Source organism: Onychostruthus taczanowskii, unplaced genomic scaffold, assembly GCF_017590055.1.
Source record: "Onychostruthus taczanowskii isolate IOZ18803 unplaced genomic scaffold, ASM1759005v1 scaffold13, whole genome shotgun sequence".
Classification (NCBI taxonomy): Eukaryota; Metazoa; Chordata; class Aves; order Passeriformes; family Passeridae; genus Onychostruthus; species Onychostruthus taczanowskii.
The window spans coordinates 5,855,141-5,880,790 of NW_024498462.1; the positions used below are offsets into that span (position 1 = coordinate 5,855,141).

At 37.6% G+C, this 25,650-nt stretch overlaps 1 protein-coding gene across 2 annotated transcripts in view; it reads left to right on the top strand.

The window, feature by feature from the left end:
• The window catches only part of TENM1 (teneurin transmembrane protein 1), a 227,078-nt gene that overhangs the window by 78,247 nt on the left and 123,181 nt on the right, over positions 1-25,650 (top strand). For both annotated transcript variants that reach the window (XM_041396472.1, XM_041396471.1), the window contains exons 4-6: positions 9,955-10,193; positions 20,126-20,278; positions 25,382-25,581. In XM_041396472.1, coding sequence (XP_041252406.1) covers positions 9,955-10,193; positions 20,126-20,278; positions 25,382-25,581 — 592 coding nt within the window. The remainder of the gene's footprint in view (positions 1-9,954; positions 10,194-20,125; positions 20,279-25,381; positions 25,582-25,650) is intronic.

The window sequence follows — 25,650 nt, forward strand, 5'->3', positions numbered from 1 at the left end:
CTTAAACAGTAATGTATTCCCTACTGTAACAGCTAGGCAAAAATCAGAATACACATGTTCAGCTTTTCTTCTGTCTGTATCTCCTGTTAATCCATAAACAGAACATGTGTTTGATGTTGTATCTACTGCCATGGAATAGTAGAGAATTTTCAGACAGGAAAAGATTTTCTAGATATAATCATGTGAATTTAAAACCATTTCACTCTGGACAGACAATGCGTCTGCTCATAATGTGTCATATTGATGTGTCATATTTATGTAAAAGAAAATTCTCTAGTTCTGAAAATGTTTGCAATATTCCAATGAAACATGTACTCTTACATAATTAGTGTTTGAAACCCTAGATTAGATGGCAAGGGCTGCAGTAAAGGCATACTGTGGTGTATGTGTTTGAAAGTTTTCTTGTACAGTGAAATTTGGTTGCATTTTTATAGAAAAGGGCAAATTAGAAATTTTGTTTTGTGTTTCATCTAGAGGTGTTACACGCACTAATCTGCAAAGCAGTTTTGTCAAGACCTAACTTACTAATGCAACTGTTTAATGATGAGACTGACTTGGAAAGATGAAATTACTTGTTCAATTTCACACTAAAAGCTAAAATTAAAATCTGTCTGTGTGTTGTTGCCAAGGCCAGTTCCCTAACTCTGGCAGTTATTCTGATTATAAGCAGCCCAAATAAAAATAAGAATTAAGAACAGCTTTAGAACTCCAGAGGACATGTTATGGAACACCTGCTGCTGAGGGAATTGGAGTAGAGCTGCACCTGTAGGAGGTGTAGCAGCTCAAACTGGTGACTGTGCTGCAGCCTTCAGCACTGTAATGTGCCCAGAGATGCAAATGCAGTCTCCATATATGAATGTGCACACGGTTTGGGGAAAATCAACATAGCCATTATTAAAATTGCTTATGAACATGCAGTAATTTCATTGTCACACAAAAAAATAATTTTTACGTATTGCCAGAAAAAGACTGCAAGGACCTCTCACACCACATAAAAACACAGGAAACATTGATTCTCTTTTTTAGCATAATGTTACTGGGCTCTCAATCAAAAATTGATATTTTTCCCTCTCCCCCAGAATAAAGTACTTGCAACCTATTGCCTATTCCCTTCCTTTCCACTAAAATAATTATTTTTCAGGCTTCATAGATACTTTAATGCTTCAAATCTTGTGATTTACAGTGTAATACATTGTCATTATCCATAATTGTTTTTTCAGGCTTCATAGATACTTTACTCTAATGCTTCAAATCTTGTGATTTACAGTGTAATACATTGTCATTATCTCTGACAACCCCATCTGAACATAGCTTACTACTTTTTATGGAGTAAGTATTAAACCCTGATAACTCAAAGGAATGTTTTTCATTTTCTCCATGCCCTTATAGTGAACTCAGTATTTGTTTCCATATCTTGCTTTCTTACTTTGTTTTGTTTTGTTTTTTTTCCCTGCTGTTTGCTATTTATTTTCCCACTTCAGTCAAATCCCCAAAGAAGAAGTAAAATCTAGATGTTAAGTAGGGATTTTTACCTGACATTTTTCTTATCCTCCTTATAGTCTGTTACTGATCCGTCATGGATAAATCATTGGTCACACTTATTTTGAGTTAAGTTTTGACATAGCAAAATATAATATTCCAAAGCATTAGAATTTTTAAGTTTTATGCCTAAATCTCAAAATTTAGCTAATTTTGATTTTGTTTCAAAGTGGAGTTTTTAGTCCTGTTTTGTGTGTCAGTATTTAAGATATTTGCTTGTTCCTTCCTTTTTTAAATCAGATTTCTTCCTAGCTCCTCTAGCCCATTTAGCAGTGTTGGCAGTAAGGTTAATGCTGTGCTGAATGGACTGAAATCTCCCTTCACTGCACTGGCAATGAGCCAAGTCCTGTGGAAAAAGACAGCTTAATTTAAGCAATCTTATCACCATGGTAATAGCTCCTCTAAGGGGACAGTGAGGTACCAGACCATAAACCTGAGATTCAATTATCATTAATTTATATAAAACTTTGAAGTACTAGAATAATAAGAGGAGTATTTGGGGTTCAAGGCAGTTATTATTTTTAGTTACAATTCAGCAATATTTCAGAGCCTAAAGTTTGATTATGCCTCTAAACACTTGAAAACTTTAAAAGTTTTGGAGTTCAAGAAGTGTATTTCAATCATGATATAGATGGAATAATTCCTTTCTGTGTTACATAGCTATTTAAGGTGTATAGGTATGATTAGTTCTGGTTTTTTTCCTGAAAATAACTTGGTTGTACTTCTGTTTGGTGTAATTCTGTACTATGGTTTATCTTTTTCAATCAACCTCATAATTATTTTTTTCTCTTCAAGAAGTACATTGATAGCCTTTCAAATCACAGACACCTGTGTATAGTCCCTTTCTGTGTAAGCTGGTGTAATTTTAAAAGCAAAAATAATTAAATAAAAATGCATCTAGAAATTCACACTCAGTTCAGTGTGGGCTCTTGGAAGGTTTGATCTTTTTTTCTTGGTCTTGGCATTTGAACATCTTGTGGATCTCGTGAATCTTGCCTCCAGTGCAGAGACTCAGAAAACACTTTTTTCTGCCTTGACTTTTTTCCCAGTTCAAGGTTTCCATAGCAAACAGAGCAGCTTTTACAGCTCCTGAGGCAGACAGGTGTTACTGATCACAAGCCACCAAACAGGGAGACCCTTTCTACTTGAGCAGTGCAATTCACTGGGAACTTGTTTGCAATTGGAGCCTGCTCCTCAGTAAAGTGACCAGATTTGGGGCTATTCCAAAAATAAACGCAAGGCAGGGCTTCCTTTATGATCTTTTCTTCAAATTATGTTGGTCAGTATTTGCTATTATGACATTCCACTTGTATTTTCTCATGTTCTACCTAATTAAACAATAAATCAACACATAAAGGCTGACCATGTTAAAAACAGACACACAGCAAGGGTTTTAAATTCATTCTGAGTCCCATGTGTTTTCACTGCATAGCAGAAAAGATCTGAAAATATTTGTCTTCTGAAATCCAAAAGATAAATTGAAGACTGTCAGTATGACCATGAACTGAAAATAAAAGTTGTAAATATGACCTTAAATTTAATATTGCGAGAAGGAGGGTGTCTTTTATGGAAATAAAAATATAAACATTTGTCAGCTACAATGAAGTACAATTTTCATGGCAGCAGCAATGGCACTTGAGGGTCCTGCCTTGAGTAGTTGAGATCCAGTCACTAAGGACAATAGGGCAATTTAAATTGTTCATGCACTCTATTGTGTTTTTTGTTTGTGAGAAGCTTTCCTTTTCCAGAAGTTTGTGTGGGCTTCCCTGCAATGATGGGGTAGTATTTTTTAAGGGTTTTTTATGGATGCTAAATATAGTAACTTGAACAATCACACTGCAGATACTCCTTGCTCATTATTTTGGATAATGTGATGGTATATAAAGTTATACCTAAATGTAAAGCAATGTTGTGATTTTATGGCCACTAATGAGCAAGCAGCCTTTTAGCTTTCTATGAAATAGTGTTTCCTTTTACAAAACCAGAAATAGACTGAATCTAGATTTTGAAAGAGAACAATAAATACAGGTTAATACAAAGGCTCTAGGTTGTGAGAAGTGGTCAGAGACATGAAAACAATTCTACCCTTTAATTTCCAAAAAATCAGATGTGTATGTGTAATGTTACTGCCCAAAAAATTTCTATTTTCTGCCTAGCTATTTGTAGGTAAGCTGGATTCAAAGACTAAATAGTATTTATGTAGTTCATGTGATACATCTCTTGTCAGGTAAACTTTGTCTTTTTTGCCACAGTAGCTGTACAGCTTGGATTAGACCATATGCATGTGAGTGTAGGTACTTGGAAGTAGACTGACATGCTGGGAACAAAAGTCAGAATATGCATGAATATTCATCAAAGGAAATTGATGGCAAAGAGAACTGAGGGGTAACTACTTCAGTTAGTCATTCCTTTCTTTAAGTCATGCTTCCAACCATAGAATATAGGCAATAAAATTACAGTATTGGGATTTTTACTCTTCTTGATTCATGGTTTCAAAGTACTCTGCAAATATTATGTTCTTTATATGACTTGCATAAATATTCTTGTAACTACTTTTTTTCATATTTTCCACAAAGTAATCTTAAAATTTCTTGAGGGAAAAAAAAATAGAGCTGGCCATGAGATTATTCCTTCCTTACATCACAAATCTCTGTGTGCATTTGTTGTTTCATTCAGCCACTGTTTGAGTTGGAATGCTATAGCAAATTTTAAGCCACAGAAAAGCACTTTTGAAGATCACTGAATTAATGTAGAGATGTCACCATGTATCAGAGTAACAAAGCCCATAGTGGTATATGCAAGAGCCATTTATGTCCTCAGTGTAGTAATTTTTGTTATATTTTTTTTCATTAAATAGCAAATGAAACCAGAAAGCAGTTGTATTTTGGACAACAGTTCCATTATAGAAGCTGTTCTTGATTGATTTTGGCACCATCCTATATTTATATAAGTATTATCCCAGTTTTCTGCCAGATTTGAAAGTTCAGTCACCTGGTTAGGAGGCCTGGCTTGCCTACAGCAGCAGCAGACAAGTGAGCCAGGATTGCATCACTTGTTCAGCACTGGAGCAAAAGGAGAGGGATGTGGATTCCTTTTACATCCTTTCACATCCAGGGTCACAGTGCTCAGTTTTCAGATGTCATGTAAAGAAAACATGAGTGAATAAAGGGAAGCAATTCTATGTGAATGGTTCAAAAAACAAGTCCAGCTCAAAGAGGAAATTTTAACAAAGTGGTTCTATTCCCAAAGACAAATCTCTGGATGGAAATCATGGAAAAATACAATTATAAAATAAGTTAGAAAAGTAGTTTTCATGGCCATTTCACCCATGACCACTTTGTTCCCATAGTTCTTGTACACAAAAAGGTGAAACAAAGGCTATAAAAATATAGGTCAGTTTTATCTATAATTATAAGTCATGTCTTATATTCAGATACAGTTTTCCTGGGTTGTTTTTCAAGATAAGGGTATAGTGTGTGTATATCTTTGTGATCAAGTGGGTGTCTTGGTGTATATATATATATATATATGTATATATATATATATATAAATATATAAAAATGTTGCCTTGGTTTTATGCTGTTTAGTTTGTTGAGAGCCATATGGGAGATTTATAAAAAAATATATTCTGATTATTATGTAAGTTTAGAAGTGTCCTCTTCTTTCCCCTCCCATTTTGAGTACAGAATAGAATGGATAGAAAACCAGGAGAAAGTGAATTTCTGCTTCTTACTATGTCACAGGAAATATTAAGTGACTTAAAATGGCCTGGTACCAATGTCTTCTTTTCAGTGTTTGCCAAAGTAAATGGGAAACTGTATCAGTTCCAAATCCCTTTTGGCTACCATCTCTATATATTTTCTGGCTATGCCAAAAAACACAATCCTTTTTCTGTTTCATCTGCTATGCCTCTTAAAAATTTCCTTTGCACTTCTGTTGACGTCTAAAGGAATTTCTTCAATTAAATATCAGTATAGATATACAATTACATACATTATATGCAGCTATAAAATGTAGCTGAAATGAAATTGAGCAACTTAAATGATTGAACTGAAGTCTTCTTAGTTTTTCTATCACATAGATTTGCAGCAATTTGTAATGCTTTAGGTAACTACTTCTTGAATGTGAAACATAAACAGGTGCAAATGTATTCCTGCTTGGTGTATCCAGGAGAAATCCAGACTAATTTTTTGGCCAAGGTGTAGCAAGATTTGTGGTTTTAACTTAGCTGTTGGCTCCCTTTCAAGTCTGCTGTTCTTCATTTTTTCTTCTTACAAACTCGTGGTTTTTAATGTAAATGGAAGGAAAGCATGTTACAGGAACAAATGAAGGTCTGGGCCTACAGATGCTTGGCACAGAGTTAATGCATAGAAAGTAACAGAAGCGATACCAAGCCCTTGACAAAGTTGAGGGACATTTCTACAGTATCAGGACATAAAAATATTTTCTCAGAATTTAATTGCAGAATTCTGTGTGAGGTTAATCTGGTTTCTGGTAATAGTATTATGTTATTGCCACATGAATTCAGTTGGGATATTGCTTCAAGCTTTTATAAGACTTAAATTGCTGTTCCAGATAAGGAGCCAAAAGTACATAAAGAAATACCCTGATGGAGAGGCGTGTAAAGAAATGAACTCTTCTCTGACCTTCTCCTAGCTAAGAATTCATCATTTGTATGAACTGTGCCCTCTGAGTTATCTGCCATTCCTCATGAGGTTAAACAAGAGCACTTGGATGAGCCACAGGAAGCTGCTTCTCCAGAGAATGGAAGGGGTTCTGCCACCAGCAGGACTAACAGCTCTGATCTCAGGCCTTGTGCCAGCTGAGCTTCCCAATAAGTCCCTTCCCTTCCCAATAAGTCCCTTCCCTTCCCCTCTTGTCCGTGGCAGGTGGAGCCGTGGCTCTGCTTCCCTGCCCAGTGTGTGCTGGGCTGGCAGAGGGCAGAGAGCTCCCTGCAGCAAAGGAACCCCACCAGGGCTTTTGCTGCTTCCCTTCTGCTGTGGAGGGCTTTGGTCCTGGTAGGATCTTTTATTTAACTGCTCTTGAGAGGCTTCAAAGTTCAAAAGTCTTATATTTGTAGAGGTTAATAGATGGATGAAAGCCAGACAGACATTGTGGTTACCTCAAAGAGGGAATGCTTTCCAACTGCCTCTTCTATATGTGAAGTTATTACTGAGCTTTTAGTATTTATTTTTGTATTTTTGTATCACTTAACAATATTAAGTGACTTTCATTTCACCAACAAATGCCTTACAGATTATGTTCTGTATTTGTTTTTTTAAGAGAATATTATTATCTTCTTTATGGGTGTTTTTGATGTTTTTGTGAACATTTTGTTTTTCTCCACTTGGAAGGAGTGGTGTTATCAATCACCCTTATAAATGCTCTGATTTTTCTTGTGTTCTCAGTTTACCAAAAAAAAAAAAAAAATCCACCACAGGCCTTAGCTTTTCTCTTAGATCAAATATTAAAGCACACATCAGGCTGCAGTCAAATCTAAACTTTTCAACTGCAGGTTTTATTATTTTGCTCTTTAGAAAGAAAGCCTGATTTTAAAGAATTGATAGCAACAGTTTAGCATGTCCTGACTCCTTTGGGAACCATGGTGTGCTCAGACAGATGAGGAGTCATCTGAATTTATGAGAACATAGTCACAGTCTGGTTGGAAATTTGCCTTTGTGCCACCAGTGTTTTTCAAATTCTATATAAATGTCTGTGGGTACTCAATATATGCTTCCAAAAATTGCAGTTTTAAACAATTGAGTTTTTTAAACATTTTCTCAGCATTATTCCACTGGTAGCTCAGTTTCAGTGTACCATTGCTTCAGAATCTCAGTTTTATTACAAATTAGAGCAATGTAAATTCTCCTCTGTGTGAATGGCCTCATCTGTCCAAAAGAGAGTGATCTGGATCTGGATCCAGGCTCCGTGCACTCTGCTGCTGATAGAGAAGTGCCTCTGCACACTAGCACTATGTCATCAAGCCCTTGTTACAAATTCCTGTGCAAGAGTATGAAATTATTCCTGGCTATTGATTGCAGGCTGTTAGAGCAGTAATAATAACAATTTTCTGTTCAGCATTTCCTTCCCTTTACCTCTGATACCTTCAAACTATGCACCGTAAAGGACAATCAATACTGCCAATATCAGACCTTTTTGCTGTAATTTCCAAAAAATTTAAATGAGAAATTATCAAGTAAGTAGGTTTTTATCATTATGTCTTGAACAAGTAAAGCATGCAAAGAACAATTGACTTTTTATATTTGTAATATTTGTGTATATATGTGTGTATGTATATATGCATACTTATTTCTCATATGTATGTGCTTGTATCTAATAACATGCCTTATTTTATGTGGTGATTCTGCTTCTATTTCCCTGAATATCAGTAGGAATTTTGCCATGACATTTTTTCCTACCAAAAGTCTAAGTGACTGTGTATCTCATTAACTGCTGACTGAGAAAAAACTTCTCATACTTGCAGAAGCTTTCATGTGTGACAGCAAAGCATTGAATCCAAAATAACCAACTGTGCTCTCATGGCCTGATAGGAAGGAAGCAGGTTTATATAGTCCTGTAAACAGTTATATTACTTCATTTGAATTTTTTATTTTACTGTATATGAGTTTATAATTTTTGAACTAAAATAGAGTAACATTACAATGTGGAGAGCAATGCCATCTTTCTAATGTGTGTATTTACAGCTGGGGAAGTCAGTGGGAAGGAAAACTAGAATGTGTTGTCTAATGCACTGCCAGGATGCTGTACTCAGTCAGGGTCAGATGTCCAGTTTTGTCTGAGTTAAGCTCATTTGGGTAACATTCATGAAGCAGAAGTAACTAATACTCAAATTTCATTCTTGTGGTTTAGTCATAAGACTCCTGATACACAGGCTCTGTAAACTGCAAGGCAAGCTAACCTTTAGTCTCATTTGCTTTCTTTTTTATGTAACTAAAGGGCTCTTGAAAGATAAAACTACTCTGTAATACCTTTTTATTTTCTATAATCTGGCATTTTGAAGACCGTAACCTTTCTTTTAAAATCTTATAATGGAAATACATAATACCATACTCATTACACCATTTTAGCAATTACCATTTCAGGAACATGTATTTACAATATTCTTAAAGTCAAATGTCACAGTATAACAATGTTTCATACTCTTGAGTGTTTGATCCTGCATACATCCCGCTGTGTACTCAGCAAAGAAATTATCCCAGCATGGATTGGTTGATCCATTTATGCATTCAAAAACTTGTCTTGTGCCTTGCCGAAGGCATAAAGGCACTTTTGTCATTGGGAAGATTCTGGACCTTGTCACTTGCTTACTCAGCTTGAGACAGAGGAACACCAAGATGCTCTAAACCCCTTTGGGTACATGCTGTGGCATGAGTTTTAGAGGTGCACCTGTCAGAGGGAGGGCACTGAAGAAGCTTGCTGCCTTAGATAAAACAAATGCAAGAAGAACCAAAGAAAGCTGGTGTTTCCAAAGAAATATGTGGTTGTATGGTCAGCCCTGAGCTAGCCCTTTTTGCCACAATTTCTGAGCACATATCACAGTAAGTTATTGTTTAACATTAAATAACCTTTCTTAAATTCTCTTGGAGAGCCCTTGCCAGTCCTGAAAAACCATCCACTCTCCTATAAAAAACTACTCTATAGTTCTGCACCAGAGCCTGTTCTGCAAGGCACATTTTTGTACCTTATTTTTTGTGCTAATGTAAGTCTTCACTGTTTTTTCTTGAAGGCAATCAGTCCTGTGAAGTATGCTGAAATAGGTCTCCAAATGAATTCTTTCTTAGTATGTTTGAGAATCACCGCAGTAGGCAAAAGCATTTGAATAAAAATTACACTCAAAATTGCTCAATTAAGAACAGTAAAGAAATTGTGCTCACCTATATAGTAACTACAGTTCTTCAGAATGAATTATGCTTTTAAATCAGGTGACTAAGTAATCACTTTTTAAAAAATTTCCTATATTCCATGGTAAAAAAATGTTCACAGTGGCATTGGCTTAAGCATTTTTGGGGTATTCCAGGTGAATCAACCAGTTAGGTGTGGATGGAGGGGATATTGCTGGCAGCAGTTCCCATGTCTCTGTCACACCTGTGTAAAGGCACATGGGCATGGGCTTGGAGGACCCCAGTACTCTACTGAGAAACTTCCCTCAGCATTACTCTGAAACATGGGGAAATTAGCTCAGAATTTATTTATGGTGTGTTGTTTCAGTAAAACATTGCTGGACATCTTATGGTGTGGTTAAAAAACTTGCAGAGGGTATCCAAATACAGTTTCCTGTCTTTGATATTTTCTGTGGCTATATGTAGTGTGTACTATACAATGCTTATATAGTTCCTTTTGCTTTTTACATCACCAAGTGGTTTTACAACATCATTCTTTGTCTTCTCTTTGTAGGCACTTCCTGTTTAAACATGGATCTGGGTCTTCAGCTATCTTCAGCGCAGCCAGTCAGAACTATCCCTTAACATCCAATACTGTTTACTCTCCACCTCCTAGGCCTCTTCCTAGAAGTACCTTTTCCAGACCTGCCTTCACTTTTAACAAACCTTACAGGTGTTGCAACTGGAAGTGCACAGCTCTGAGTGCCACTGCTATCACAGTGACCCTGGCACTGTTGCTCACCTATGTCATCGGTAAGCCCTGATCCTTTCCTCTGCTGAATTATTCTTTCACCTCCTCTGCTCTGTCGTCTTGCTTGCTTTGCACTAATACAAATCATGTTTTACTATTAATATTTGCCATTGATGCTTTTTAAATCCTGGCAGACAAAACACTGGATTGGCTAAAGGTTGAACACAGAATTCTCATTAACTTTCTGTTCTGTTAACCTTGATACTGCCTAACAGAGAAGGAAATATTATTCAAGATTACATGTTTATACTAGCAGAGGGCTCCTGCTGATTTTAATTGCTGCAATATTTTTTTAAACGTTTGATTTTTATATTACGCCTTACAACACTGGTTCTCCTAAAGAATTATTTGGAAAGACTGGTAATGTTTAATTGTGTTTTGCCTTGCTATCCTTAGTTAATTTCTTCAGTCTCATCACCATTTAAATCTTACATGATTTTCCTCCTAATTATTATATCATTTGCTAGAATGACAACTAGCTCTAAAATAATTTTATACTGTGTTGTCTAAGATAGATTTGGTTATCTCTTTATTGAATTTATGTTTAAAAAATGGGTTACATAGTACCAACTTTGCCATTTTATTAGCAAAATACATTGAACAGGTTTATCAGAGTAGCTAGAGAGGACTTCCTCAGGTTTGGGGTTTGTTTGGTTTGTTTCCTTTTGGAGGACAGGTGTTTTGGAGGTTGCTTGAAGTCAGTGTAGTTACAAGCATACATAGAAGAGCAATTCTCTGTGGTTTCCTACATAACATTTAGCCTGAACTTTAATTATTGCATTGGGTTTTCAATCTGAATTGAAAATACTAAAGCACATTCTTTAGTAGTGTGTAGAATTTAATTAGTGTGTAGAATTTAAGAATGTGACTGTGGCTTCTGTAAACAAAGAGAAATGTAATTTTTTTTGCTATCTCACACACTCTTAGACTGTTGTTTCAGATGGCAGTTCACAGATGGAGTATTCCTGATACCCTGTAGCTTGAATGGGAATAATTCCAGGTTTGCCTGAAAGAGTTCAGTTCATACTTGGTAAAACTTTACAAGTACAGATACCTCCAAACTGATAAATGGCCACTGATTTTCTATACCCTCTGAATAAACATATCTACAGTGAAACTTACTAAAATTTCAATAATTTCTTGTTTCCCACTGAGGTTTTCTTCAGTCCCATAGTGACAAAGTTCTGGTGATTGTCAGCAAGATGCTCATCAGGAGGGATCTTTTCCTAACATCCTCACCTAATGCATATGGGAAAGCAGATTGGAGCATTTCTGGTGCATGATGATTTGAAAGCACCTGAGGATCTCGTAAGCTCCATTAATTGCAGATTTACATAACAGCTGGTGAGCATATGCCCTCAGTTAGGACAGGCTGTATCATTTTTGCAGCCTCATCTGTTTGCTGCACATTTTATCCCACCCACACCGTTTAGATTTTATCTGGATTGAAGCACTGCCTCTTTCATCCCTGTTTAGATTTCAAGTCTGCCACTGAAATTTCTGTAACTTTCTAGGGATATTCTGCTGTGTGTCATCAGCCTGAGAAGGCTGGAAGCATTCCTTGTCACCATGAATGAAAGAGCTCTGTGTAACTCTCCTGTAGATGTGTCTGTCTGTCACATCTTGGTAACACAAGGGTGTAGCATGTTTTCTTTAGTTAGGCAGAAGCAGGTAAAATGGAAATGTCTTAGCATTGTATAAATTATTACCATTTCTATTTGTGTTTTCTATGGAAAAAATACAAATTTTTGAATAAGGAGTTCTAATTCAGAAAAATTTTCAGGATGCTATTATTTGCTCTTGTTTTCCCCAGAAATGTTTGAGTTGCATAAACTTTCCTGCAGATTCAGGTAATATTAGTTAGCTTATTCCAAGGGAATATTCCTTCTGCCCATCTCTGGTTGGTTAAATATTTAGATAAGTTTATGGTCTCTTCTTATGACTCAGATACCTTAGCTCTTTCCCTTTTGCTGGGTTTGAATCATAGCATATAAACTGTTTCCAGAGTTCACTGGCTCTGTAGGCTTGCATATTTGCATATCTTTTCACATCAAAAATTTAAATGTGCATGTTTTAAATGAGTAGTTGAATACAGAAATTCAGACTGTATGTAACACTCTGAAGTTAAAATTCACTCCCCCAAGTGTTTTCTCTTTGCTCACCATGATTCGGATCCCTCACTCCACCAGGTTTTCTTCAAGTCAGAGGAAGTTGTGTCTGAGCAATCACAACAGACATGGGCCTACATTGTAAAACAAAACTAAGTTTAATTTCAGGACCAAACTTCACCTGTGATCAGCTCAGCAGTTGTTAGTGGAAAAATAAGGGAGACTTCTAAAAGGCAAAATTGTTTTCATTGCATTTTTTGGCATAACCTGCATTAACTTACCATGAGCTACAATTTCAGGCCAAATGAGTGTTGGTCAAAATTTAACATCAAGCTTTTTCTTCTCCTTATCTAAGAACTTAAATGTTCTTTTTCAAGTATTTTTCACTGCCATTTAATGCTCAAGCTACACATTACTTTTGAAAAGTAATCTCAGCCTTGTCAGAACATCTCCAAAGTCTTAGAGACATGAAGCTTATACATCAAAATTTACAAGTGGCTCTTACATTTGTAATGAACTGACATCTGTGCCAGAGTGCTCTAAGCAGTGATTTCAATCAAAAGGTAAACTAGCAAAATGATTTTGTTCTTTTATTTTTCATCCTTTCCCTCTTATCAGTCAGTGAGACTCAATAGCAAAGCTTTTACATAAGAACATGTAATTCTTCAGTATTTTCTCTCCTTTGAACTACTACTCAGTTAAAAAATACTATTTCTCCATTAATCCTCTTTTGGCCTATAATCGCTGTGTTTACTATTTGGCCTTTCTGAAATAAATTTCACTATTGCATGGACAGTAAGGATATTATAGCACACTGTTGATGGTTGTGTAACAGCAGGTTTATTGAAAATCTTTAATTTATCAAGAGAAACACATATTTTCACTTCAACAGGAGTAATCTCTGTGAATAGGTTCTAAAGTCATAGTAGTTACCCCAAAAAAACCTTATTTCATAAAGTGCATGTTTGGTCTTCAGACTGTTGGAGATGTAATTGTAAATGCACTGAATTACTTTCTATGGAAAAAGTCCTACATATTTTTATTTTTCATTTTTCTGTTTTCCTGTGAGTTGAGAAATGTAAACCACGTAATTTGGGGCAAGGTTGTTGAATTTGCCCACAAGTGAGCAGTGAGGCAGGTGAGCAGTGACGTGACACACCTCAGGAAGGTGATGTTGGTGCCTCTCACCAATGCATGGGGGCTGCAGCAGCTCCACCAGCAGTTCCTGGTCTGCCTAAGAGTCTTGCCAAAAAATTAAAGAGTAAATTAGGCAAATCCAAGAGATAGAGTAAGAAATACAGTATTTCTTTTGGATTTTGTAACACCATGTTCTTTCCTCTAAGTCAAATAGAATGTGTGCTGTGGCTGCTCATTTAGTAGTTCTTTTTAGCCCATTAGTGACTAAAATTTTTCTTCCCTGATACTTTACCATTTTATCAGCAGCTGATTTTGGACTTGCAAATCACTGGTCCTATTGATCAAAGGTGCAGAGCTCCTACTGTTCCTATTGATTTGAGCAGGTGATGCAAATGTTCAGTGCCTCTGAAAATTGCATCTCATGTTCTTGGATTTAACTATCCCTGACTATGAAATGACTATTTTATATACAAATGAATTCTCAAGTATGAATATGAAGTCGTCCCTATCCTTCATGATATTATCACTATTTATGAGTAGGCACTGGAGGTGGGTGTTGGATCTTAAATTATATTCACATGAAGGGTAAGGAAATTAAAGCCTCTGTGCTGCCTGACACTGTGACCTGTCATTTCTCACTCCATGTACAAGGGAGAGGAGTGATGGTTTCAACGCTGGGAAAGGCCAGACCAGATTTTAAGGACACATGTATCTCAGTGCATAGATTTATAACATTGGTTACATCTCTTTAGACAATGTATAACAGTAACCAAAAAGGAATTATGCAGAGAGGGATCAAGGGGAAAATATACTGCTGTACACTGAAGAATATAATGGTATAGTAAACAGTGCTAGGCATTTCAGGGTTATGCAAACGTTGTGATACAGATGCATAACCCTGAAATGCCATTGAGCTCCTTGCTGGGGGAACTCTCACTGAGACAGATTCATCAAGGTCTCTCAGCTGGGAATTGTGGTGTCTGCTCTGCTGCATTACTGAGGAGCTTGATACCATCACAAATCTCTAAGTATTCAGAGGAGAAACATTTACTGTTGCCCAAGACTAGGTTTTGTTTGTTTCTAAGTATGAAATATGACTCGGTAATGAAAAATGAAACCATCATTTCACCTCCTCCTCTAGGAGGATTGCAGGAGAGGGGGGTATATTTGTATTTTCAGGTATAAAAATATACTAGGTATAAAGATAAGACTTCTGGAGAAAGAGGAGAGTGCTGAGAGTTAAGATGGCTATAACAAACACATGGAAGAAGTCCTTATTTCATTAAACGCCCTACATGATCAAAACATTTTAGCACTTTATTATGCAATTTTAAAAATATTCTGAAGACTGAATCAAATATTAAAAGTTTCAAATTATGGAAACTATTTACGGCAGAATGAAATAGTATTTTACTTGTAAAATGAGCTTACAGAAGATCATCTCTTCTAAAGGTCATGATCAAAACTTAGATTCTCGCTCTTGTGTCCAGGTATTTTTCTCATTAATTCACCTTTACTGGAACTGAGACACTGATGCATCTGTGGCTTTATGCCAAAGTGAAATCCAGTTTTATAAACAGAACCTGCTAGCAGTTACAGAAACAAATAATTTTCTGGCACTTAGAACAGGTGCAGAAGGGGTAGTCAGCTGCTGATATACATCCTATAACAGCTCTTCTGAAGTCTGGGCTTCAGGGGGATGATCTACTGAGATTCTGTAAAAAAGCAGAGAAAGCTAAACAGAGCCTTTAGAGGAGGTCAGCAATTTGGAGGAACTTCACATTTGCAGGATTTTTTTTTTTGTCCTTTGAAGTTCATCTTGCAGGTAGTAAGTACTTATTGCACCGGACTTTTTTGATGTCTCCTCACTACTGAGTGTCTCTTTTGCGCTGGAGCCAAGGCTCTTATTCACATTCTGCCAAACATGTAGCACCGGAGTTGACAAGCTGTGCTTACACAGAAGGTAGATAAGAATAAATTAAATTAGATCATTGGCTTCCTAGCAGATGGCAGGTTAATCCAGTTTACAAAGCGAGTTCTGAAAAAATTGCTTGTATTTTTGTGGATATTTACCTGAGTATGCCGTAGAATTGTGGGGACTGAGGTAGTCAGTCTGGAACTGTCAGTTTGTTTTGTTTAAATATTGAAGAAAATAAGTGATCTGGTCAGTTACTTCAGAGGTAAAGACCCAAGCTTTTGTTCTGAAAGTGGCCCTACTGGTTTCAGTTACAGCAGTAATGTGAAGCAGCAGAAACCTGCCTCTGAGTAGGGAAAATCTCTTAGCATAACTTTACACTCACTTTTCATCTCTTTGCTGAGAGATTCCATGAAAGAAATTTATTGAAAGCTTAGATGATGTGGGCCTTTAATATTTCTTTTTCTGCAAGAGATGTGTTTTATACCAAATAATTATTTTTTTACCTAAGAAGCATAATAATTTAGCTAAGAAAAGCTCTGTACTATGACTAGGATCCTCTGTACTGGAGGGAGAGGTCATTTAAAATTACCCTGCACAGCTCCACTGTGTGGCCTGGCCAGGGCAGCATGGCTAAGGAAAAAATTTAGGTTTGTCATAATCCTGTGGCATCCTCCAGTCTCTTCAAATTCACTGACTACAGACTCCTCTAAATTTAGCTTTTGCCATAATATTCATAATGCATGTTTAAAAAAAAAAATCTTTGTCAATTTTTTGTTAGAATTTTGTCAGAAACTTTGAATTGAAAAAGAACTGTATAATAAAATATAAATTAAATATAGGTATGGTAGTATCCAACATGTAAGCCCTATCTCCCCACATTATGTAAAGAGGGTCAAATTTTGCCTTCAGATTAATTTTGCCTCCAGATCACCTGTGAAAGCAATGTACAACTCTGGTCATGGCAACATGCAACTCCTAGATTGCACAGAGCAAAGTAATAATGTAATTATTTACAGGGCATTCTGCTGGATGTTCAAACAAGCCAAGAAAGAATATCTTTTCAGATGAGTGCAGTTCCTCCCAGCAGGGAGAATATTGCACTCAGCTGTCAGAGGAGAGGTTTGGTTAGGCCAGCTGATGGAAGTTAGGGTCTGGTGCTCCTGCTGACTCACCACAGCTCCTCCTAACAGAAGTGTGACTTTTGCAATCATGCCAGCTAACAAGCTGTTTCATCTCCATTTGTCTGCTGGCCCTTGGGTATTGCCTGAAACTGTAGCAGCTCAGCAGTGACTTTAGACACCTTACTAGTACCTGAAGTGTTTGAGGTGCTGCAAAATACAGGATATGTGATTGCAGAAATTTTTTGGAATACCAGATAGGGAGAGCCAGAGTAACTTTGGCTTCTTCTGTAATGTAAGTGTAAGTCATCAGACTTCAAAGGCTGTTCTGTGTGAAGTTGAGCTGCATCATCTGATGCATCCTTAGCCCTAATGGTGGGTTTCATACTGTTAGTCAGCAGCCAGCCCTCAAGGGTGCTGCAGTCAAGGTCTTCAGAAGGTTGAGCTTGGAGAAAAGGGCAGAGACATAGATCAGAAAGTGAATCTCCCTCCTTCTTACCCAGGCCAGTATTAACTTAGAGTGGTGGTATAATCTCCTATTTGTTCTGTGCAGTAGGATCTTACACCTGGGCATTACACATGGGAAATGCAGCTGAGAACCTTGCAAATGGATTTATGCTGGGGAAAGTGACATTGTGGCCCACATTTGAATTGCACAGCATTTTCTGTGCCCCTTTTGTAAAAGCCAGAAATCCACTAGAAAAAAAAATCAAAGGGCGAATAACTCAAAAGAGAAGTTCTTTTGAGCTTTTAATGAAATTCAGTACATGCCTACTTATTTCTAAAGAGATTTGAGAGATGGAGATTTGAAAGTTTTATGTAATCTTATTTGTTGAAATAACTGTGTTTAAAACATGCTGTACATATGTTGTAGGAAAAAGCTCCATAGAAATTTTGTATCCCCTATGTAAAAGAAAAGTATCACAGAAAATGAAGAGGTTAGGAAAGGCTCTGTGTCTGCTAAATAAATACCTATAGTTAACTTCTGAAAAAAGTATCTCTAGGAATTAATGCCTTCACTGGTGTTTATGGTCTGGTTAGTCCCTGAGTGTCACCTGGATCTGAAGGTAATTTCTCAATAGCTATAATTAATGTAATAAAAATTGGGATGATTTTAAGATTGCAAGGTGTCTGGGTTTCTGCACTGTTTGAAATCATTCAGATCAGTTCATGTAGGTCTTATTTTCACAGCCATGTGCTTTGCTGTACAACCCTCAGTTGTGCCCATTGTGCAGCACAAGTCCGGTGCCCCGTGTCACCTCCCAGGGATGAGACATCCGAGCCTGGCAGAGACCATCCTCTCTGCCACGCAGTTGGTGTTTCCAGGGAGGAAGCTGACTGTCAAACGTAGATACAGATCATTTTGCAGCTTGCCAAGCTTTGGCACAAGCTATAAAAACAACAGCACTTCCCCAGCCTGAAGGAAGACAAAGCCAGTAAAGGACTGGAATTGGTGCGAGTGGATGATGACATGAGCAGAGTGTGTGATGTGGCAGGGGCATGCACCAAGGCAAAGGTGCAGCACACGTTCAGCTCTGGCTTTGTGACATACCCTCTGCAGCATGTGCAAACGCTCTCCTAGGAAATTAATGATAGCAACAATGGGAATAGTGTAAAAAAGCAACTGTATCATATTCAGGATTCCATAACCACTAAAAACTTATTATTGATGTGGGCAGTTGTGTTTTGCTTCTAGTGATCTGTTTCGAGTGCTTATATAATTATTTGCATTAGTGTAAATGAAATGTGCATTCATTAGCTATCAGTGTCATTGAACTGTGTTCCCTTTTGTTGTTAATAACTCTTTAAATAATAATAACATCCAGAAGCTCAAGCCAGGAGCAAGAGCACTTACTCTAGAGACGTCAAGGCTGCTTTTTGTTGTACATGGCAGTCATCTGTCTCACATGAAGAATCTCAAAACTCAGAACTTAACTCTGTGTGATCTGACTGCAAGACCTTTTCAAAGTATTATCATGGTCCCTTGGTGATTTCAAGACCATAGAGTATGAAGCAATCCAAGCCTGAGATCTCACTACTGACAGCAGAAAGCTTAGTAGTACCCTTCTAATACATCTTCTGGGGAGTGGTTTTGTGCCAGAGCCCAGATCTGATGGTGAGTCAGTGGTTTGAGATGCAGTAAATTTCTCACAAATACTGTCACCTCACTAATTCAGTAGTAATGCTCTCATTTGCTTGCTTTGGGTCATGTATGTGTAGTTGGGCAACCCTGGAATGCACAGATCTGGAATTAATCGCTGTAGTTTGGCAGCTTTGCATTCTTGTGGTAGTGTTCCCAAGCCCTTGACAGGAATCCATTCAAGGCTTGGGATTTTGTTGAATTTTTATGATTTAACTTTTCAGTGTGCAAGGGAGACTTGTGACCAAACACATGGGAAATGGACTCCAAGTTTCCTGGTTATGTTGAGATATTTTCCTTGAAGTATGTACAAGTGCAGAATAAAACTATGTACTTTCTTAATGCAAGGCCTATTCTAGATCACACTTCTTTCTCCTGAGAGTCTCTGAGGTTCCTACAAGGTTCAGGAAGAGCAAATATATTGCATCTTAAGCTCCCACTGTGGGCAGATGCTACTCTGTGCAAATTGCTGCATGTGGCTAAAGAGCTGCTGCTCGGGCTTTGCTCTTCATGTGAGAATTTCAACTCCTCCGTGGGGGTCATCCTCAATCCATATTTTAGTGGGTCATCAGTCCTCCCTGCTGAGCTACTTCAATGCTAAGGCAACCTCTTCCTTGGAATAATTTGCCCTTCTCACTGCGACCTAAGTAACTGTCTAGACTAACTAACAGTACTGTCATGTTATACTAAAATAAGATCCTCTGTTGCTGTCTTTCTCCAACCATCCTTCAAGGCCTCATATCAGAAACAAGGGAAAGCAGAAAACATAAATGGTTTTTCAGGCAGAGTAGAGTAGGCAGCCCCTGCATATGGCAGTAAAGATAGGTGACAGCTTCTAAAAAGGATTATTTAGTTATTTTCCTTGTACATACATAAATAACAACTATATTTCTGTTAATTTGTGTTATTAAATAATTGCATATATTTTAGATGTAGAACCAGCTTAGAATCTGCAGTGCAGTTCTAGACTAAGTATGGTTAAGTAAGTAACCAGTAAGTAAGAGTAAGTTTTTGCTAATGTTTAACCTGAAATGTTTAGAATGTTTTAATGTTTAAAATGAAAGGGTTTCAGAGTGCAGTGGGCACGGTTTCACTTCAAACTGGATTGGAAAGGTGAGAAGTTTTAGTTGGTGTCATTGTTTTTGTCAACAAAATCTGAGATCTTTGACAGCCAAAAGCTGAGGGACAACACTGATATAGCATTAGAATCTGTCACGCAATATTGAATTTATTCAACTGTAATCCTTTTAAGTGCAAGTAATTCCATTAATTGCTGCAGAAATTCATCACCCTGACCTGGCTGAGCTCCAGAAGAAAGTGTGGAAACTAATTAAACATTGAGTTTTAAGGTAAAATGGTAAATTGCTCATTAGCCCCCTTGAAATTCTGATTTATTGCTAACAGAATAAAGTAATACTTGACTTTACAGAAACTGGGTCATAGCATTCTTTCATAGTCTCACTGAAGGTGCTGTAGTTTAGACATCAATTAATTGGTCTTCATTTTTTTGCAGCAGTACACTTGTTTGGTTTAACCTGGCAACTACAGCCTGTGGAAGGGCAGCTCTATGAAAATGGAGTTAGCAAAGGAAATAAAGGAACAGAATCCATGGATACTACTTACTCACCAATCGGAGGAAAAGCTTCAGATAAAACAGAAAAGAAAGGTATGTGTAAATGAGAAGCCAGCCAGATGATGAAGTCAAACATTGCTGGTCTTCAGATCCTGTGTTTTCTACATTTTGACAGTATTTTGAGTTCAGGTTCTACTTTCTTTAGTATATTTAAAACAGGTATGAAAAGCCCATAACCAGATATGTTCCTTCAGCAGAACTCTCACTGAAATTAGCAACCAGCCCATGAGGAAAGGAAGGTTCAGTAGCACAGTGAGAGAAGGGATGAGAGTGTTTGGCTTCTGCCTTAAGACAAGGAAGGGAAGACCATATTTGCCTCATTCCCTCTTGTGCAAAGGGCTTGACACTGTGCCTGTCTCGCAGACCAAAATCAGTCTCAGACAAGGGGAACCTCTTTGTATTGACAGGTCAGAATGTGCAGAAGAGTAGAAATCTTAATGCTTTTCAAGGCATTCAGTTCTTGAAGGTGTAAGCTAAAGCTCAGCGTCCTGTCACATCCCAGCTGACCCAGTCACAGTGAATCAGCTCCCAGGAATCTCCCACAGCTTCACAAAACACCTGAGCCAGTGTGACAGCTCGCTGCTGCCAGGGGCACAGCCCTGCTCTGCCGTCCCACTTCCCTCTGCAGCTCACTGTGTCCTTGTGCCCACTGCAGGGATTGTCTCCTGCACAACCAGGCCACATCAGTCCTTCATGGCAGGAGAAAATGGCTTTTTTAAAGAATGCAAATCATCTGCCAAGGACATGGCTGAACCAGAGCTCTTGAAGTGTCTGAGCTAGGATAGGAAAGGAGTGGGCCGTGCAGCCAGGGTGTGAAACAGAGGGAAGGCTCTGTCTGGGATGTGCAATTCCTTCCTAAGTCCTGTCATTTGATGTTTTTGTTGTTTGATCTCCTGCTCCAATACTAGTCACATGCTCTGGCCCATGCTTCCCATCAAACATGACAATGCTTTGTGACCATAAAAAGCAAATGGCCTTCCCATTTCTGTTTATGATACGCAGGAAAAGTGGATAAATCAGATCAAAGTGAATGGGAGTGGAATATGAAACCTAATCTTCCAGTTGTTAGGAGAAAAGTAAAATTGTACTGGTAGCTCTGCAGTGATAGGAGATATCCAGAGCTTTCAAATTTTAGAGCAGAGCAGGGATCTGATTTTGTGTGTTCTGGGTAAGATCCATGGCTGAAAATAGGCAACAAAGTGGAAAAAGAGTATTGTTGTACCACTCCCTCCAGGAGGAAGATTGCACTGCACATCAATAATCTTGCAAATCAGTGTGGCACAACTGGATAGAGATCATATTAGATAAATGAACAATAGAAATACATGTAAGGAGACAATGATGTTGTTTTCCATTATTTCAGCCATTAGAATGGATTTGTAATGAGTTGTAGAAAATATTTTATACACTTTTGTATTTTTGTCCTGGTGCACCATGGAAAATATCTCGAATAGTTCTCCTCAACTGCCTTAAATAATTTTGTCAATGTATTACAGATTTAATAAAAGCTTTTCCAATGCATTTGGCTTCCAAAGAAGGATGTGTAGAAAATACATCAAAAACATCAGAAATCTTAGAAGTTAGATGGTTGGAATAGAAAAAAAGAATATGCAAGTCAATAAAGACTCAGTGTAGTAGATAAAAATGCAAACCACCTGCCTTGCCCCTGGGAATCCCAGTTTTTAGTGTAGCTACACAATTCCCCCACAACACTAAAGAGCAGAGTCCTGTGATAGCAGAGCCATTTCACCAGGGGTTTGTCCAGCAGTTTCAGAGGTCAGTCAGGAATAGATCTGCTCTGTTGTCTCATTTGTCCCCTTTCACATTTTGGGGGTAACATGTAATCCCAAGTTTAAGATAGCACGGAGTACACACTTGGGAAAACACAAGAAAAATCATGTGGAGTTAGTGCATGCATAGTTTGACTCTGGATAGTATTGACTCATTTTCTTTCTCTCTATCACTTTTAATATATATCAGTAATTCTATTCCGAATCCTCCTGACAAATTCTCCATGTAGAAGTGATGAAAAGGAGGAGTTGGAAACAGGCAAGTCCTTTCCCTGCAGCAGGATACCACAGAAAGTTGATGCTTTGCCTGTAAACTTGAAGCCTCTGATGTACACAGGAATAAATAACTGCTGTCAGATACTGGTGACCTCACATTTTCCCAACTCAATGCAGCACCACAGAATGCTTTTCCAGTCTTTGAAAGCATATGTTTTAAACTAATCTTTTAATGAAAATCAAGTCAGATTTCTTCAAGAAGTCACTTTATAACACACTGACCCACAGCTATGAGTTAACATTTTAATATGTAGTAATGTGATTAAAAAGTCAGATACCCTATTGATGCTGATATTTACCAGGGGAGTACAAGGAAATTGATTGTTTCAGGATCAGTAATAATAAGCATATGGGTATGTTCTCGTGGAGGTAATTGGCACCACGCTGTTCAGAGTTTTTCTTGAAGCCAGGAGAAAGATGTGATTAGGAATCTATCTTCTGTTTTAGACTTCTGAGGAAACTGTGCTTAGAAAGCATAGGGGAGAATTAATACCCTAGTTGGCAAGATTGGTAGCTGTACAAGGAATTGAATATAGATAATTAAATGATACTTTGTCATAAAAAAAGTGTTTTTACAACAAAGGCAGAATTGTATTGCAGCACTATAGTTTTAAAAGCTTATTTGGGACTTTTTCAAGAAAGAGCAAGAAAGTACACAGAGATCATCTGTGAGGAGTGTGTTTTCAGGTGCCTTTTTTGTACAGCCAATTACCTGCTTAATTCAACTAAACACAGAAACAAAGCTAAATTCCTTTTCTGAAAAAAAGCAGAGTGGCTCAGTGAATATGAAAATACGCATTTCAGACATGACTCCTGCAAAGGCCTTTCCATGCTCTGTGGTTGTCTGACAAATTAGCATTTGAAAGGTAGGGATTCTGTGACTGTGTCCTATCAGTAGGGGCAGATAGTGTGTGTATTTTCCTGTTAGCATTGTGAACAGCAGCCTGCGCTTCTTTCCCAGGGGATGAGATATATGTACGTATAAGTGCACCTGGGTTTTATTAAGCTTATATTAAATTATTTCTAAAGCAAAGGTATTTTCAGCCTAATGTGGAAAAACTCCTGAGGTACATTGCAACACTGATATGATATTCAGCATAAATTGATAATATCAATTAGTGAGAATTCACCCGGTCTGACAACATAGCATTTTTTTTTTTCAACAAGGAAGCAGACCTTCTCACTCCAAAATACAGGAAGTAGTTACTGTATGTTATAGACCTTGACCACTGACCAGTAATGCCTTTAACTTCAGAAATTATACTGTGTCCTTGACTTTTTACTTAGTACTCTACTGTCTTGTAATCGAATCATATTAATTACCATGTGTCAATATCATCAAAAAGTTCCATAGTGTTTTACTTAACTCAGGGCAATTGCTTGCAAAGAATCATTAAGATTTAATATCTCTAGAGTATTGGAAATAGGGGAGAAGGTTTTTAAATTTACATAAGCCAAGTAGGATCTTTTATGGGTTGAGGTAAAAAGGGATCCACTTTCATTGTACAACAGAGAAAGTTTAATTCTCTTTTCAAAACTCAACATTCAAAATTCTTCCCTGAAGCAAGTTGGGCAGAAGTAGTCTCACCTTGAATTGTTCAAGTAGCAATTTGGAAATGTTTTAACTCACAGACTAAATAAGTGGTGTATTTTTAGACACTAGATTACAAGTTTCTACTCTAAAAATAGATGTATTTACATGGTGAGGTGTTATAAGTTAGTCCCTCATTCTTGCTGTGGGTTTGATGACACAAAGCAGCTGTAAAGCTGGAAGATCTGGCGCCCTGAGAATTGCTCCTGCCTTGTAAATTAAATCTCTATTCATTAAGAATGCTAAGTACTTCCTACGCTAGCTAAAGCCTATGTAAGGTCCCACAGAGAGTCTTTGTTACTAACACACTCAGCCAAAAGCTGGCCCTAGCTTTGCTACTGCTGTTTTCATTTCTAGGGGTGATTTATAAAATTTCACGTACATTATGTTGGATTAGATATTTATATCTATGTATTGTAAAAGATGAGGCTCCAGTCACTTTGCTCCTGGTTATTTTTCATTGTGATTCTGGAGTGAAATTAAACATAGATGGGTATGGCAGCTGAATTCAATCTTCTCCTGACTTGTCCTCTAATGCCACACACTATCCTGCTTTTACTTTAGTTCAGAGTATGGAAATGTCAAGAGAGTTTTGCAAACCTTTCAATGGAATTAGCTCAAATGTTAGCAGGATTGGGTCAGGATTTGCAGCATGTCACAATGCTGATCACAGACAGGCAGTAAAAAACACAAAGATGGTGATATAAGCCAGCAAAGCAAGCCAGCTCCAAGTTAGTTTGGCAAAGTCTTCCTTATGCATTCCACTTCCCTTGTGTTTCAGAGCTCTCACACCCATGTGTGAAGGTACACATTGTAGGTGTCTGCAAATTTATTGTTCAGCATTATGAAATTATGCCAGTTTTATCTTCAGAGTGCCTTTCCCTGTCCTCATGCCCCTGTTATGCTTTCATAAAGACCAAGCCAGAACAGTTGTCCTTTACTTCTTCAGGACTAGATTAACACTACCATAATAAAACCATAAGGAATGGTGATTAATAGAAATCTGGGCCTTGGACAGGGGCTCTTGTCTACCAGGTTTGATGGATTTTCTGTCCTCACTGGAGACCATTTGTGTAGCTTCTGCAATGCCCCTTCAGCAGCAGTCTGAAATCTGTACCAGAGGAAGAATTTCCCACTGTCCTCGCGCTGTGCATTCACAGTTAAATGTATTTTGGTTGCATCATTGATGGGCAAAGACTGTGGTCTACGCAGCAGCAGTTCCACCTTTTCATAATCAGTAAAGTGTTCATAATCAACAAAAATCATTACAAAAAATACACCATGACACTTTTTGTTGGAAATATGTTGTTCGTGTTTGTTTATGTTTTCTGACTTGTTGAATAAAAAATGCAGTTATCAATGTTAGAAGTTGATTTTTGTATATTCCAGTATATCTAAGGCACGTTTATACCTTGTAATTATCTCTGTTCACCCACTGTAAATACTCAACTGGCTATTTGTTTGTTTCTGAAAAATCAGTGTTTCAGAAGGGCCGGGCCATAGACACGGGAGAAGTAGAGATTGGAGCACAAGTTATGCAGACCATCCCACCTGGTTTATTCTGGCGCTTCCAAATTACCATACATCACCCCATGTACCTGAAATTTAACATTTCACTGGCAAAGGATTCTCTGCTGGGAATTTATGGCAGAAGAAACATCCCACCTACTCACACTCAGGTAATTGGAAATGATCCTGATTCTATCACACTTCTATTTTCAGTCATCAGTGGACGGGAGTGTTCACAA